At 43.6% G+C, this 16,758-nt stretch overlaps 2 protein-coding genes across 3 annotated transcripts; one reads left to right on the top strand and one right to left on the bottom strand.

The window, feature by feature from the left end:
- Positions 1-548: 548 nt before the first annotated feature.
- Positions 549-4,790, top strand: LOC114785416 (aspartate aminotransferase, cytoplasmic-like). Of its 2 annotated transcripts, XM_028971666.1 has the most exons (10): positions 773-891; positions 1,002-1,068; positions 1,165-1,346; positions 1,583-1,706; positions 1,859-1,971; positions 2,304-2,408; positions 2,540-2,690; positions 2,782-2,947; positions 3,060-3,202; positions 4,094-4,790. In XM_028971666.1, exons 3-10 carry the CDS (start codon positions 1,224-1,226, stop codon positions 4,231-4,233), a joined length of 1,065 nt encoding a protein of 354 aa, XP_028827499.1. In that variant the 5' UTR covers positions 773-891; positions 1,002-1,068; positions 1,165-1,223; the 3' UTR covers positions 4,234-4,790. The 2 variants fall into 2 exon arrangements, with proteins under 2 accessions (XP_028827498.1, XP_028827499.1); XM_028971665.1 differs by lacking the exons at positions 773-891; positions 1,002-1,068 and adding an exon at positions 549-754.
- On the bottom strand, positions 4,738-15,551 carry LOC114785415 (metal transporter CNNM1-like). The gene is made up of 10 exons (XM_028971664.1): positions 14,121-15,551; positions 11,756-11,899; positions 10,329-10,469; positions 9,538-9,707; positions 9,005-9,101; positions 8,771-8,916; positions 8,040-8,283; positions 7,172-7,276; positions 6,835-6,939; positions 4,738-5,904 (listed from the first exon to the last, which is right to left on the bottom strand). The coding sequence occupies exons 1-10, from the start codon at positions 15,502-15,504 to the stop codon at positions 5,825-5,827; spliced, it is 2,616 nt and encodes an 871-aa protein (XP_028827497.1). The 5' UTR covers positions 15,505-15,551; the 3' UTR covers positions 4,738-5,824.
- Between the last annotated feature and the right edge of the window lie 1,207 nt (positions 15,552-16,758).

Raw genomic sequence — 16,758 nt, 5'->3', positions numbered from 1 at the left:
CAAAAGTGGCCCATAAAGGGCAACATTGGACAAATTTTAGTAAGCATCCAAATTTGGTAAAGGACCAGATGCTCATAAAGGAAAAGTAACGGAGAAGAAATGCTGACCCCTTTCTGTGTAAGTTTGGAGAGAGTGAAAGATCCACAGTATGTGGGAGAAAGACACTTTGCAATATGCTTGTTTTTGCTGCCCACTTGTGGATAAGATGGTGCTGTTAAAAGAGAACTCGAAATAAAAAATAAAAATTACATTTGTGCTGTCATCAGATATTTGTAAAAAGTTAGTATTTTCTTTTGATACAACCCTAGCTTAATGTGTAATATTACTAATTTGCGTTGTATTCAAATTTACCATAATAATAGGTTGAAATTCCAATATTGGAAAACACAAAAAAATACTATTTAAAGTACTGAACGTCAGTAGAAGGTTTTATTAAATTAGAATTTATACAGGAACGTCTGCATGAATAAGTACGGCGGCAAATTCTGATTGGTTCCTCAGAGAAAGGTCGAGCGCTTATTGGCTCCTGCCGCAGACGAGAGGGCACAGCCTCCCGCGCGAGTTGAAGGTGAAGGCGTGTGCAGCTTTCCCAGTCCTCCCCGTCCGGCTCATTTCTCCGCGTTCTCCGGCTGCTTCGCCGACGTCATGTCAACTTTCACGGAGGTTCCTCAGGCCGCGCCGGTGGCTGTCTTCAAATTGACAGCCGATTTCCGCGAAGATTCGCACCCGAAGAAGGTGAACCTGGGGGTCGGCGGTAAGATCCAACTCCGGGAGAAGTTACGGTTAGCCAGGCAGCTCGTGTTTGACCTTCTGGTCTCCAGAGAACACCGGCAGGCGGCTTTTAACAGTCGGCGCTGCGGCACGACACCGAACTTATTTCGCTGTGTGTGTGTAAGTTGCGTTACTCTTTGAGTACGGGCTACTGTGTCGCGTTTAATTTTGTCACGTGTTTGCCAACTTTGACATTTCGTGTCTCCCACCCTCCCCTGACCTTAATTTAGCCTCCTTGTACCAGCAGAGGGTATATACAAGGAGACTACAACCTGTAGTTGATAATTTCTTCCATTTGTGAGTGCAAAATAATGATTTAAAACTAATTCTGTCATTATGAGTAACATTGAATAAATCTTGTTATTATTTTATGTCTAAAATATGTATGTGCAGCATACAGAACAGACGACTGCCAGCCATGGGTGCTGCCTGTGGTGAAGAAGGTAGAACGCATGATTTGTGAGGACCAGAGCCTAAACCACGAGTACCTACCAATTTTGGGCCTTCCTGAGTTCCGATCCAGCGCGTCCAAAATCGCTCTTGGAGACGACAGCCCTGCAATAAAAGAGCAAAGGGTAAAACGCTGGTGGAGATCTCCCAGATTATTTAAAATCTGTAAAACGCAGTCATGTCTTAATGCAGCAATCTTGCTTCCTAATTGTTCACTATTCATTATTTAGTACAAAATGTTGGTCTGTTTGGGGCGAGAACTTTGCAATCCTCTATGTGGAGGATTTGGAGACAGTTAGGAGACCCCCGGAGTGTCCATGTTGCAGTTGTTACATACCCCCACCCTCTGTCTCTATTTTAGGTGGGAGGGGTTCAGAGCCTTGGTGGTACTGGAGCGCTGAAAATTGGGGCAGAGTTTCTGCGACGCTGGTACAACGGCACCAACAACACTGCCACGCCTGTCTATGTGTCTGCACCAACATGGGGTAAGGTGAAGTTCATCAGGAGCAGTCAGATGAAATATATCCCAGCTATAACGTTATTACAGAATACAGGCATACCTTCAGAAATTAAAAGTAAAGTCTTGGTATGAACCTATCCCCTACAATCACACGTTCCATGCTGGTCTTATATGTAGAAAACCATAATGGAGTTTTTAGCGACGCTGGATTCAAAGATATCCGCCCATACCGCTATTGGGATGCTGCCAGGCGTGGATTGGATCTTACTGGCTTCTTGGAGGACATGGAAGTATGGAGGATTCTTGTTTTGTTCTGTCATTCATGTACTATCCATTGTCTTGACAATACAAATATTGCCAAAAAGTTAACATCTTGAAATGTATTGTTCCTGTTGAAAAGTCAAGCCTCCATAATCGAATAAAAAAAAAAGGTTAATCTATCGTGAGCTTTTCTGTAGAGCTTTACTCTTTCAGGGCTGTTGGAAAATCATCTTCATTGTAAGGCTGTTGTGAGAAACCACAAGTGTGAAATGTTGTCATCAGAGCAGAAGTTTCCTGTATTTTTATCTTTTAGTAAAAATGGCAATTGTTGCTTGAGAATAAAAAACTATGTTCTGTGTAGAAAGCACCAGAGCACTCCATCTTTGTACTCCACGCATGCGCTCACAACCCCACTGGAACAGACCCCTCTCAAGAGGAGTGGAAGAAGATCGCTGATGTTATGAAGGTCAGTGGCCAAATTGGGGAAAAAATGGTTGTCAGTGGGTTTTGGGAATTTTGGCTGAAACCTTCAGGAAAAATTATTTGGTTTGGCTTCATCTCTAATTAGTCTCTCTCTGTCTGTTCTCTCCTTTCCAGCGGAAGAAGCTCTTTGTCTTCTTTGACTCAGCCTATCAGGGATTTGCCTCTGGTAGCCTGGAGAAAGATGCCTGGGCCATTCGCTTTTTTGTTTCTGAGGGTCTTGAGCTCTTTTGTGCTCAGTCCTTCTCCAAGAACTTTGGTCTCTATAGTCAGTGTCTTTCTTTGTTGATTTGACCCATTTCTATATATATATATGTCGATTTTTAAAAACACATGGGGGAAATATTTTTTTATTCTAGATGAGAGGGTTGGAAACCTCACAGTGGTTGCCAAAGATGGTGACAACCTCAACCGGGTTCTGTCACAGATGGAGAAGATTGTGAGAACCATCTGGTCCAACCCACCCTCTCAGGGAGCACGAATTGTGGCCAAAACCCTCACTTCCCCTGAACTGTTTGCAGAATGGTATGGCTACTGCATTGTTTTAATAGTTTGTTAACTCTCTGGTATATATTTGTGTGCTAAGAATATGTAATATGTGGCGCAGTTCTCCACATTTTTTTTCTTTTGTCTCCAGGCAGGGCAACGTGAAGACGATGGCCGACAGGGTGCTGCTGATGCGCTCTGAGCTGAAGTCCAAACTGCTGGCAATGACCACGCCAGGCACTTGGGAGCACATAACTCAGCAGATCGGGATGTTTAGCTTCACCGGGCTAAACCGTACGTGGCCACAGCTCACTCAACTAGTCTCTAATGAGTTTTGTGATTGAATACAAGAGATCTAGAGATCTAAAAAATGAACTCCCCTCCACTTTTCTTTCACTACTGTGCCAAAAATCAATTCATTTGAATCCCAGAAACAAACTTAATACTAGATTCACAAAAGCACTTATGGTGACACCATATTCTCCATCAGTATGGAGTTGGTGAACCTCCAGATATTGCAAGCATGTAAATAGGTTGCAAAAACAGTTGTGCTTGTGTAGTGTGTATATCTAATGGTTAGGTTGTTGTAGCTCAGGCCCAGCACTGCTGCTGCGGATGCAGCAGTCAACTACTTTTACTCTTACAGCATTGACGCCTTTATCTGGAGTGCCTTACAATCTGTAGTAACAGGGACAATCCCCCTGGACACACTCAGGGTTAAGTGTCTTGCTCAGGGACACAATGGTAGTAAATGGGTCTTCAGGTTCATAGGTGAGTGTCTTACCCACTACCACCCAAGAAATGAAACTACTGGCTTTTTTTCCTCTATTCACTAAATGCTTCATGCCCACTATGGCCATTGTTTTTGAGCTGGTGCTAGATACCCTGCATGGGGCTTCTTCACTAGTGTAAGGTTAGGCATTTCTAAAAAATAAACGAATAAACCAGGAAAGAAACACAATCTTTTATGATGTTTGTACGTGTAATTTATCAACAATATCACTGTATATACTCTGGCAAAGATTGTGCTGGGGGTGATGGAAGTAATTACACAGCAACAAAGAAGGTAGCTAGTTTCTCTTCAACATGATGATCAATCGTCTTCAAGATTATTTATTTTGTACTTGTCGGCAGTTTAGAAATAGCTTTCAGCTTGTAAATGTTTTTCCCCTTTTCTCTTTGCAGCTAAGCAGGTGGAATACATGATTAAAGAGAAGCACATCTACCTGATGGCCAGTGGCCGCATCAACATGTGTGGACTGACCACCAAGAACATTGACTATGTTGCCGAGTCCATCCACGAAGCCGTTTCCAAGGTTCAGTAAGAGGTGGCTTGCTGGTGGCCTTGTCATGACCAGTGTGTGCACAGCAGGTTTTTTTTTCTTCTTCTTTTTTTTTTTTTTCTGTTTCGTTCTCTTTTCTCTAGCGTTTTTTTTTTTTTTTTTTCTCTCCTTAAATCTGTAGGAGAAATCAAGTTAATGAATTTAGCAGTTTTGTGTGTATTTATTTTCAAATAGTATGCAATGCCTAGTGAATCCCTACTACTTCTAAAAATGTTGGTTTAGTCGTTGTATGAGAAATTAATCGGCCAAATGCTGAAAGATATGGAAAAAGGCTTTTAATCGGCAAGTGATGTGTATCGTGTGCCAAACCCTTTTACTGCAGGTTAAAGGATCAGGTGTGGCGTTGTGCCCAATAGGTCAAGCCATTCAGTCTCGAGTCTCAGACGTCATTTGCGTTGCCGTGCTTTCATCTTGTGCTTTTAACCCATTGAAGCCTTGTTTTTTTGTTTTGGTATTTTGTTTTTGTGTCTAACAAACACCCAGCCCTTTCCTGAAAACTATAAATTTATTTAGAAACAATAAAACAAACATTACATTAATGAATCTTGTTATGTTTGTAATATCTGGGTGTAGAAGAATGTGGGAAAATATTTTCCATTCTCAAAGTCAAATAGTTAAATGCCCAAATAGAAACAATAAATAGAAAATAATAAAGGATGAATACATTTTTCTTTTTTTGGTACAAAACAACGAAAGGAGCCAGAAAGCCTCTGATTGCTCTTTGCTCGTAACCCTACTTTAAAGTGACTCAGCCATTTATGCGAATTGCACCACCGTACATCCCTCCCTGCATCTCACTGGCCAGTGATTGGAGAGCAAACGGACCACACCCCCGATCCTGCAGATTCTGGACCACTCAGGCTGCAACACCCACAAGACACCCCTCCTGACATCACTGGAAGAACAGACCTGCAGTGTGCCGTGCCTCAAGCACAAGAAAAGCAGTGTGACAAACGCCTCTTTTGTGCTTCTGGCCACCCCATTGCTATCAAATGAAATTTTGGGTACTGAATGGTTTTATTGTCAAAGACAAAATGCTGGCTTCTTTTTTAGTTTTATAAATGACGGTCACCCTTTCATGCAGTTTAGGAAAGAGGAGACCATCCATTCTTTCACTTCACCCTAAATTCGCAATGAGCAACTAGAGAAGCATGTGGTTTCTAACAGGCCACATTATTATGGCCAGAAAACATGCCGAGTCAAACACATGCAGGCAGTGAGCACTAGTGAAACGCGTAACACCCCCAAAATCCCAGCCATGATGCTCATGCACCTTGAAAAGGATGAGAATTCAAATGTGTAAACAGAGCGACAGAAAAATACTGAATAAAAAAAACTGTCTGGTTTTCATCAAAAAAAGATTGCCTTTGGTTTCTGTGAAGAAGTAAATCCCTTAAAAGTTCCATAGCAACCAGCGAGCAGAATCACACAAAAATCTTGCACCAAAGAGAGAAAAAGATGAATTCAAATAAGAATATGATGGTAACCTGGCTGCCATGCATTTTTTGAACAGAGTCTGTGTACAACATGTACACATCACCGTTTGTCCCTTTCGCATGGGGGGGGCGCTGTGCTAGGTGTTGACCAGTGGCTGATCTGAGATGTCCTCGGGAGTCCGTTCCCCCTCACGAGATTTTTTCCTCTTGTTATGACCTGTAGGGAAATTGTAAATTTAAATGCTTGGTTTGAAATGCCTGATGAAATAATTTTACATCAGACAGTATTATGTAACATTTTCACAGAAAATAAGAAATGACGAAGGAATATAGATTGTATTCAGTCACACAATCCCTGTCATACATTTATGCCATATATTAGTCTGTCAGTCTGGACCATCTTTAGCTTCGAAGACAGCATGCATTAACTCATGCACCATGGGAAATGTCTTCTAACAGGGTGGTTTAAGCAATAATAATTTATTCACTGCATCAGTTAAGATGAAAAACATAAAATTTCTTAAGCACCATCCCCACACACTGCTCCCTGCCCACTGCTCACTAAGGGTAATGGGATAATAGCAGAGGACGCATTTCATTGTGTGCACTGTGTGCTGTATTGCAGTGTATCACAATCATTTCACTTTATTTTCTTCTTCTTTCTTAACCAATCAAAAGACTATTGCCTATTGGCCATCTAGCATATGTTAAAAAATCTGCATCTTTTCTCTATTCACTTATGGAAGTAGAGTACATAGACTTAATTATTATTTTAATTTAGATATTTTTGTGTAAGCCCTTACTACTTCTGTTGTGGGTAGTGATGGAGCTACAGTCAGCTTCTGTTCATTAGTTCATTTGAAATAAGCAGTGAGCATTTTCTCATGGTATGTCTGGCCTGTGATGAAGCGGTATTGACATTGTGAGAAAAAGAAAGTAGTTCAAAGTAGCTGATTGGTTGCTACGGTATGGTGAGTTAAAGGTTAGTGAAGAGTCGTGAGATTTAGATGTAACATTCAGTAGCTAAGCTGTCACAATGTATGTTCTGTTGCTTCTACATCCACTTTTCACAAACAGAGGAATGTGTATGGAACTGACTGTGTGTGTGTGTGTGTGTGTGTGTGTGTGAGAGAGAGAGAGAACTTAATCAGTTTCAGCAGAAGCTTTTTCCCCAGCGTGTCCTCTGAACCACTCAGAGAGAGAGTACTAATGAAGGGGGCGGAGTCTGTCTCTATGGGAACAGCCTCAGAGTCTGGAGGAGTGAGAGGAAGAGCAGAGAAGCTCCACTTTCATAAAAACACAGATAATATACATAACAAACAGTACGTGGGAGTCCAATGCAAACAGTCAGACATTCAATTACAGACAGAGGAACAAAATTATATTTTCTAGAGAAATATACGTACAGTTTTGGATACCAGACATTCAAATCATAATATTATATTTTTTCTAGAATCAGATGAGTGAAACATGATTTTGCTCACCATTGTTTCCATCACTTTCAGAACGGTTCTCCCTGATGTATGGAATCTCGTCCATCCGCAGGAAAACCGAGTCACTTGGGCTCTTCTGGCCATCTGACTTACTGCCTGAAGGTGGCGCCAGAGAGACAGAGTAAAGAAGGAGGGAGGATGCACATTTTTCTTTACTCTTGCCTTTACAGACCAGCAATTGAAAACTGGCCTTGTACATTTTAAACAACATGATGTATTCACATTGCTAAACTGTAAAGAAACATTAATTATTTAATTTTATAAATATTATGTATTGCAATGAATCAAAATGAATGAAATAAAAAAAGTATAGAATTTATATAATATATATATTCCTTTTTTTTATGCATTGCAATATATAATGTTTCAGTATATTTGCAATATTGATTTATTTCTATTTGGATATCGAATTTTTCCCTGCTTCCCCCTACTGGGATAACTGTATGACTTCAGTGTATTTATGTGTATGCAAGTATTGGCTTTCATTCATTTAATATCAGAAGTCTACGTGGTTGGAGGGGTGGTAGATAGAAGCACTGGAGATTATAGAGGTGACAGAGCTGAGACTGCTGTCCCGCTCAGATCTGCTTTCATACACCCTCTCACGTGAAATCAATCCACACAACCGCTTCCATTACGAGGGTCTGAAACAGGAGCAGCTATTTGTGCCCCACTCATTCCACATAGTCAGACTCAGTCACTCATCCACCTTGACCACTGTCTGCCCTCTGTTCTCATGTGTTCTCATCTCCCTAAACGATATCTCAGCGTTTCTATTACTGTACTGCTAATCTTTCAAGGTCCCCTCCCTCTCTGTCTTTCCCAAGCAGTGAATGAAGTAGAGGGACATGAAGCTCACGGACAATCCGGTTCTTCTCGTTGAGGAAGGTGGTTCTGTGGGGGGTGCCAGACTGGTGGCCCCTCCCCTGGGCTGGACCTGGACGAGGCTCTCTGGGGGGCAGTAGAGTATCTCCATGCTCCGTTGAGGAGGCATCAGGGGTGGGGGAGTTCCCATCGCCTGTGTGGGGTTCTGCGTCCGGCGTCTGTGCTGAACTGTCCATACGTGACGCTGTAAGGGCGTTCTGGTAGTGACCACGTGTGATCTTTCATCCACAGAGGAGAAGACAAAAATGAGCATAAAATAGCAAATGGAATGACATTCAATATAGCAGTGGTGGGGCAGTGGTGGCCTAGCGGTTAAGGAAGTGACCCCGTAATCAGAAGGTTGCCGGTTCGAATCCTGAGCTGCCAAGGTGCCACTGAGGTGCCACTGAGCAAAGCACCGTCCCCACACACTGCTCCCTGGGCGCTGGTCATGGCTGCCCACTGCTCACTCAGGGTGATGGGTTAAATGCAGAGGACAAATTTCACTGTGTGCACCGTGTGCTGTGCTGCTGTGTATCACATGTGACAATCACTTCACTTTCACTTTCATTTTAATATTAAGATTGTTTCTGATCATACAAATATTTATGACTTTGTGCCAGATGTGACAGAACAACAATAGAGGTCTTATGGGGTCCAAACCATCAAACACATACAAGCAACAAGCCATATAAGACCTTTTTTTGCTGCTCTGGTCTCTCTGACCTTGATGATCTGCAGGTCAGTGAGCTGGCGGACTGAGTACTCTGGCAGGTAGGCACTGCTGCCTCCGTTCAGCTGAACCATGCTGCCCCCGTACAGCATGGAGTCGGAGCGATCCAGGCCACTGCTGCGTGAGGGGGATCGGTGAACTGAACATAGAGGGCCACAGATCAACTCGACTGGCTTCATTCCCACACACGGCACACTCTAGAGAGATGTGAGAGTGGCTGGTATTACCTGTGAGGCTCGGCATGATGGCAGGAACTCCATAGTAGGAAAACGCGCTGTTCTCAAAATGCAGTGCCTCCTTGCCAAACTCCACCTCCACCCGGCCCTGCAAATATGAATAAAGATAAGAATTTTATAGACACATTCAGACATTATATCTGTCATTATTTCAATAACATTATGTACATGAATGTCCTTTGTTCCACAAGATAATCAGTTATCACTTGATGGATCAATCAGCAAAACACCAACATTCTAAATCTGCTTTAAAGCATTCAAATAACAGTGTGCGTCATCATAACCATCTCTGTCACAGCCAATGTCAAAAACATGATCAGGTCTCCGATAATGGTGGACAGTGCATCTATATGACAAAGTATTGATGTGGCATATCGATACAGCAGCACTATTTGCTGCACATTTGCACATAGGTTTTAGTGCTTAAATCTGCAACATATGACCAAAGTTAGTATCATGCTACACTGGCAAATGGATTTATTGGTGCCACCACTATATGTGTTTCCATGACTGCCCAATCCCACCTGCAGGATCAAGACGAAGTAGTCAACAGGTTTATTCCTCTGGAACAGAAAGTGCTGTGGTGCTTGCTTGTTCTTCTCATCAAATTTGAATTCTTGGACCACGCAGGGATGCTTTATCAACCTGAGCAGGATCTTTTCAGACAGATGAGATGGCTTGAAGGGCTCCACTTCTGAGGGTAAAGAGTGGCCAGTGGAAAAGGAGAAATATTATTGGAAATTATAGAATACTTCCATAGTACTTAAGGTATTGATGTTGGAATACTGACTTCATTATTGCCATAAACATATTTAACAATTCAGTTACTATTGTAAATTAAAATAAAATTCCTTCTTAAATTACATTTTAATGTAAATCAACTTGCAGTACTTCTGGGTGTCAAATTATTTCTTGCATATCAGCGTTAACATGAAAAAGAATTATTAAATTATTATTTAAATTATTGATTGTCACCATACTTGTCATATCACCTTCATAACCATGGGATTTGTGACTGAATACTCAATTTTTCATATTTGTATTTTGAATACAGGCCACCCCAGTGTACACACTGATAATGGTCTGGTTCTGACTCCAGCAGCTGGATTCAGTTTTAGCAGCTCATTATGATATTATTCCTTTATTTATTATCTTGCCACCTTTTTGGTGAGCACTGGGTTTAGATCAATATCAGGACTGAAAAGGCACATGCGAGATTACTGCTCATGCACTATTCATACACAGCAGCCTTTGCTGCAAATGCCGGCAGACCCTGAGTGAGCCGCATGGTCTCCGGGCTGCGCCCTTTCCTCACCAGTGGACAGGAAGCGATGAGTAGCGAGTAGCAGCTGTGGTGAGATCTTCACCTTCATCTCGTTCTCGGAGAGCTTAAAAATGGAGAAATCCTGCTGCTTCCGTTCGTGATGCGACACCCGTCTCTTGGTGCGGTTATCAGCTGGCAGAGAAGCAAGGGGCAAGAGGATCAGAGTCAGCACTTTTCCCACGCTGTTATAGCCCAGCCTTTAAAATGATGTACACCAGCACTAGCACAGCAGCATGAGTTTGGAGATGCATCAGGACAGATCATCTGGGCCACACTGCGTCCCTCAGAGCTCGTCAAACAAGCAACGTCTGGGGAAAACGGGCTCCTGCGACAGGATATTTGCTATGGAGTCAAATGAGGCATTTAAAAATTTATGAAGTATCCATAGCTAATGCTTTCAACATACATCAAATCACATGAGTACTATTAAAACATCATATTTTTTGCACAAGTAATGACTGTGAGCAGTAATTTATTATTCATGAGTGTAAATGGTGGCAGAATTGTACAGGATGGACAGCCTGTTGCTATAATAGTGATGTTTTCACATGGAAAAATTTATATTTAATATTGAGCAACTCTGATTTTGAGGGAGTGAGGAGGGCTTTTTACATAAATGATGGTATCTGATTTCATGCACACCTCTGCCTTTTCATTAGTGCTGGCAGTTGAGCAGGGCTTTGTCTGAAGTGTTTGTTACAGGAAAAGCATGGAGAAGGACAGATTCAGATATAATGGCAGACAGAAAGAACTGTGGAGGACCAAATATATACAGTGCCTCCCCCAACAGGGGAGATCTGGACTCATCACACCACACAACCTTCTTCAGAGTCCAATCTTTATTTCTCTGAGTAAATTTAAGCCTTTTTTCCTGATTAGACTCATTAATCAGTGGATTTCTTAAGGCTCCACAGCTGTTTAGTCCCTGGAGTGCGAAAAGCTTGCACTATCAATGCTGAACATAGACTTCAGCTGTGGATGTTTTTATGGTTCAGTGATTGCTGATCCCTTTTCTCACCACATTTCTTCTGTAAAGTCAGACATGGTTGTTTAAGAAATGAGGAGCTACTCACTGCATCATTTCAGATTCAAGTGAGTAAAAGTAAAGTGATTGTCATTACAATGCACAGCAAGCACTCCTCTGCATATACCCCTGCATCACACTTGGTGAGTGGACTGTATTTACTGTATGTTTTTCTGAAATTTCACAGAGGGTGCACAAAACAGTTGTCCTTCTGCACTTAAACCCCCTTATAGCTGCTCCATCAAACATCTAAAAAAATTGACTTCTGTGTATTGACTTCATGTTTTAAACATTTAAACATCAAAAATGAATCTGTAAATCTAAATAGTGAAAATACATTCAATCATTTTTGGGAAGGCATATAACTGTATGAAGAAACATAAATAATACATACTGTAGAGGTCTGTTTCATCCAGGATCTCAGACTTGATGATCTCTTCAATGACGTCCTCCAGGGTGACGATGCCCATGACCTCGTAGAAGGGATCCCCCTCCCCTTCATTGTTCACCCTCTGCACAATGGCCAAGTGAGACTTACCTGTACATAGGAAGGAAACATTAACATCAAAATGCTAAATTTATTTTAGTCAGACAGAACAGCTGCTTCCATCTCTTGCTTCAACGAATGATGGCCTGGTTAGCCTGTCATAATTATTGCATAATTGCTTGAAAATTGCCAAATTTTTGTTAAGATTTTTTTTTCATTGTCTACCGTGGTGCAATGCTGTGAATTCGTTCCTCCACCCTGGCACAGTTCCATCCCAGCTGTTTCTGAAGAGCAGTGTGACCAAAGGTTGTTCTACAGACATCCCCCATGAAGACTGCATGTCTCTCAGCAGCACTGACAGTGTATGATGATCAGTAATAAATAATATTAATTAGTATGTATACTTATTTAAAAGGCCCTTTTTTCTTATGCCAGTTATAATGGTGGTGCTTGGAGAGACACTGATTCTCAGTGGTGATGGTAATCATGAGGTTTAAGAACCAGTGCTCTAGCTTAACATGTCACATCCACTTTATTGGACGGGGGGATACAGTGATAGCGTGTTCCAGTACAAAGACAAGCGTAGGCCTGCAGACCCAGACATGATCTCAGAGGCATCATTCTCCCAGGAGTCGAAATTCAGGGCTCCACAAGCAAAATTGTGCAGAAAACCAGCACCATCATTGAATCATCCTCTCCGGAAATTAGCTTTATGTGGTATTTTAGGCAAAAGACGTGTTGCCCTGTTTTACGCCTGCTACTGCTGCCCCTAATTTTGGGTGAGGTAAGATTATACACTTCCTGTCCTGCCCAAATGCACGTCTTGGGCATTTGGGCCCTTTAGCCCCTTTTGATTCTTCAGTGAGTGTGTGTGTGGTCTGTCTGGCTTCAACTGTGTGGCTGTTTGTTTGGCTCTGTGCTTTTGTGTGGGTTAATACTGCTCTGTGTCAGTGGGAGGAACGCATTTTCTGGATCTGTGGGAAAGTGTGACATCCTCTGTGTGTGTGTGAGCTCCTATATAAACAATGACAGAGATTCTAAGCATGGTCTTTCAGAGCCATCGTCATGTTTTTTATATCAGTACGTAGGCAGGTCTTGTAACGCTGTATGTGACAGACGTAGCCATGCCCCTCCACAGGGCAGGGGCGGGGCAAAGCTCAGCTAAGGAAACTGATCCACAAACATATCTATTACGATTCCGGGGCAAATCATTTATTTTCATAACTTCTAGAAGAGTGGCTCTGCTCACAGAACAAGCGCAGTCCAGCATTCTGTCTGCACCATTTTCCACTCCCCCCTTCAGTTCCCTTCCAGCCCGGACTTATTCATTCCATGCTTCTCTTATTTAATCTCCTCACGAGTCCCTTCCCCCCGTGCTTGGCAGTTGGGGGACATCCCCCTGCCAAAAAAAAGTGTTGGCATCAATCTGGCGCACACACACCTATACGAACACACAAAGGATCACTCATGTACCCTTACACACACACACACACACACACACAGAAACTACCCACACCCCCCTCCCACCGTCAGCACACTGCAGCTCTATGTGGGTCAGAGTTAATTATACAGCAGCCAGTCGGCCGGATCGTCCGCAGAAACTTCACCCAAACAGCGTTGTTCATGACAATATTACCAAAATCCCCCCAAAATTATCCCTGTGACCCTCAGTCTCTTATATCATTGGGCTCATGGTGTTACATATTTAGATATCATTTCTTAAATAGCTGATCTGTCAACAAAGAGTGAATCCACACAGAAGAAGAAGACGAAACGCTGACCTGTGATACATGGTGGGGGAAACCATTAATGATTCCAGCAGCTTTTAGAGAGGCTTAGTGCCGACTGCCAGAACAATCACAATAAACAGCAATCTACGTCCCTCTGAGTCTCAAGTTTCAACCCACCACAAGGGGTGACCAGGCAGGTCGATACTCGTATGGTCAAAGTCAGTCTCTAATATGGTTCTTTTTATGCCTTCACATTCCTTTGACAGTTTTTGATATGTAATCCCTGTCAAATGATATCAATCATCATTGTTTTCTGTTTTAATTGTTATGTCTGTAAATAAATAAATAAATATCCTAGGGAAGTGAAAAAGAGACAATTTTCCATCCACAGTAGTCATTTTAGGACTTGAACCTGTGACCCCCCCATCACCTCACTGCCAGGAACCTTTACATAATGAGTAGCCAGGAAGGTCAGACCAGCTTCGCTATTCTCTGGCTGACTGTGTGTTTTTTGTGAGAATGTTGCCACTATTCCAACATACCTTTCTTGAACTCCTCCAGCATGGCGTCCAGCTTGGTGTCATTGAAGACACAGTGCATGGGGTGCCTGTAGAAGCGAGTGATGGTCTTCAGTGGGGTGCAGTCGTCCGGGTCCACGAAGGCCAGGTCCTTGACGAACAGGATGTCCACGATGTTGGACCTCATGTTCTCGTAGACGGGGATGCGGGTGTAGCCGCTCTGCATGACCTCAGACATGGTGTTGAAGTCCAACAGAGCGTCGCTGGCCAGCATGAAGCAGTCGCTCAGCGGGGTCAGGACATCCTCCACTGTCTTGGTGCGGAGCTCCAGGGCGCCCTGGATGATGTTGAGCTCCTCCTTGACCAGGTCATGGTAGGGGTCGGTGACCCGCAGCATCTCCAGGAGCTTCTCTCTAGTGTAAAAGTTGCTGATCTCCTGGTGCAGGACAATGTCCAGCAGCTTGCTAATGGGGAAGGAGATGGGGAAGGAGAGGACCATCAGCAGGCGGGTCAGCCAGATGGACTTGGAGGCGATGGCGAGCCCGTGGCGAGATGCAACAGAGTGGGGTAGGATCTCGCCGATGAAGAAGATGGTGAAGGCACAGACACAGGTGCTAAGCCAGGTCATGCCCAGGATCTGGCACATCCACACGGCCAGCGACGCATTGATCAGTGCGTTGCCCAGCAGCAGGGTGCACAGCACATAGTTCCCGTGTTTCCGCACCGACTCGATGCGCCGCGCATGCTTCTGCTCCTTGTCTGTCCCACTGTTCTGCAGAACCTGGAGCTCCACCGGATCCAGGGCCAGCAGGCTGAGGTTGAGTCCGCTGAACAGCGCAGAGAGCGCCAGCAGGAGCACCGACACCAGGACCTGGAGCCAGAGGTCTGGTTCCGCCGAGCGCTCGGCCACTGCCACCCAGAAGTCCCGAGTCCGGTAGTGCTCCCACGCCGTCCCGTCGAACGCACACATGGAGTAATACTTGATCCTCTCACCCCTGCGCAAATCTTTGGCCAGCAGCTCAACCAGGACCGAGTTCTGGCTGGATGCGGACTTATAGGAGCCCAGAACCTCGATGTCGGACGTTCTAGCGTTCTTGTCCACGCACATGTTCCGTTTGGGCTGAACCTGCCCCTGTCTGCCCGGGCTGGGTTCCTCGATGAAGGCGATCCAGGGCGCAGCGTTGACCCTGCCTCCGCTCGCCGTCCTGTTGGGTCTCTGCAGGGTGGACGCGTAGTAAACCCGCAGCATGAAGCGCGTGCCCTCCGTGGCTCTCAGCACCCCGTCCTCCACCGTCAGGTCCCCGCCCGTGTCCTCCGGACGGAAGCCCAGCAGCGCGACGCTGGAGGCTGGCAGGCACGCCACGACGAGGACCATGAGCAGCGCTGCCGCTGCAGCATCCGCAGCCATGATGCTGAGTGAGCGGGTGCGCGCGCGGTCACGTGGCCGCGTCCCCACTCTGTCCCTCGAGCGCACTAAAAAAAAAAGAGTCGGTTCTCTTAGCTGCAGAACGTTTCCTACAATAAAACTAAAGACGACAATGAAGTGGTTGTCACCTTTACTAATCAACAACACAACACTATATATATATATATATATATATATATATATATGTGTGTGTCTGTGTGTGTGTGTGTGTGTGTGTGTGTGTGTGTATATATATATATATATATATGGCAGCAGCCTAGCTAGCAAGACACTCACCTCTGAACTAGTCACAGGTTCAAACCCCATGTACTCCGGATGGTGGAACTGGTTGAATGGGTTAAAGTGTCTGACTGAATGCCATGTGTAATTTTAACAAGACTTGCATGTTATATTATGAAATATGACACTGATCATTTTGTTAGCATGCTATTATATTTTGCTTACTGGGGTTCATTCAAAAATCAAAACATGAATTATGTCATTAACATTTTCCAGTGTTGATAATAGGTGAAGAACTACATTTTGGCTTCTTTAAAGCAAGAATATATGACTGTATTTGTGGATCCCTTGATACAGTCAACCCCAACAGCGTTTCTTACCCCAAGAAAGTAAGTGTGATAGCAGTGGTGGTTTTACTGTTAGACCAGACTGAGAAAATACTTTTGGGTCAATTCGACTTGTTTAATAAAGCCATTTCATCATCAAGGTGTTTTGTATGAAATGATCATGAATTTGCAGTAGGTGAATTCAGGTGAAGCTGCAATCTGATGTGCTTTTTTCAGGGTTCTCATTTTTACCCAATTTATGAAAATGAATTCCATGTCACCTGTGCTGTTCACATTGTCACATTTGGGCCACGTTTGTTCTGTAGTGTGAATGAAGCTTAACATTGTACTCACTTGTAAAGCTTTGCATGGTCTTGGCCCATCTGATTTCTCATAGCCCATCACGAATTATGGATCAACCTCCCAATTAATATAAATCAAAGTATTTAAATCAAAGATAAAATGTATCGATAGAGTCAAAGTTGCTTCAGCATTAGTGAGGGTGCAATAGTTAGTGCCGCTCCTCAAATTCCCCTGCTCACATATGATTGAAGTTTTCACTGATGCTCAAAGCCCTGATCTCTCCAACACTCCACCTCAATAGACCTCCACAGTGAACTACATTAGCCAGGGCAGGTCACCAACCTCGGCTACAGCACAATACATAACTGGACGAACCACAGTACCATGA

Source organism: Denticeps clupeoides, chromosome 3 (assembly GCF_900700375.1).
Source record: "Denticeps clupeoides chromosome 3, fDenClu1.1, whole genome shotgun sequence".
Classification (NCBI taxonomy): domain Eukaryota; kingdom Metazoa; phylum Chordata; class Actinopteri; order Clupeiformes; family Denticipitidae; genus Denticeps; species Denticeps clupeoides.
The sequence above is the reverse complement of the archived record's forward strand: the minus strand, read 5'-3'. Positions and strand labels throughout refer to the sequence as shown.

What these genes read in the sequence shown, in the direction of transcription:
- LOC114785416 (XM_028971665.1), top strand. Translation starts at nt 646, where the DNA reads ATGTCAACTTTCACGGAGGTTCCTCAGGCCGCGCCGGTGGCTGTCTTC. An exon ending in CTGCAATAAAAGAGCAAAGG is followed by an intron (nt 1,347 to 1,582) that starts GTAAAACGCTGG and finishes TCTCTATTTTAG; the next exon opens with GTGGGAGGGGTTCAGAGCCT. An exon ending in AGATCGCTGATGTTATGAAG is followed by an intron (nt 2,409 to 2,539) that starts GTCAGTGGCCAA and finishes TCTCCTTTCCAG; the next exon opens with CGGAAGAAGCTCTTTGTCTT.
- LOC114785415 (XM_028971664.1), bottom strand. Translation starts at nt 15,504, where the DNA reads ATGGCTGCGGATGCTGCAGCGGCAGCGCTGCTCATGGTCCTCGTCGTG. An exon ending in GCTGGAGGAGTTCAAGAAAG is followed by an intron (nt 11,900 to 14,120) that starts GTATGTTGGAAT and finishes TCCTATGTACAG; the next exon opens with GTAAGTCTCACTTGGCCATT. An exon ending in TGAAAGTGATGGAAACAATG is followed by an intron (nt 6,940 to 7,171) that starts GTGAGCAAAATC and finishes TCACTCCTCCAG; the next exon opens with ACTCTGAGGCTGTTCCCATA.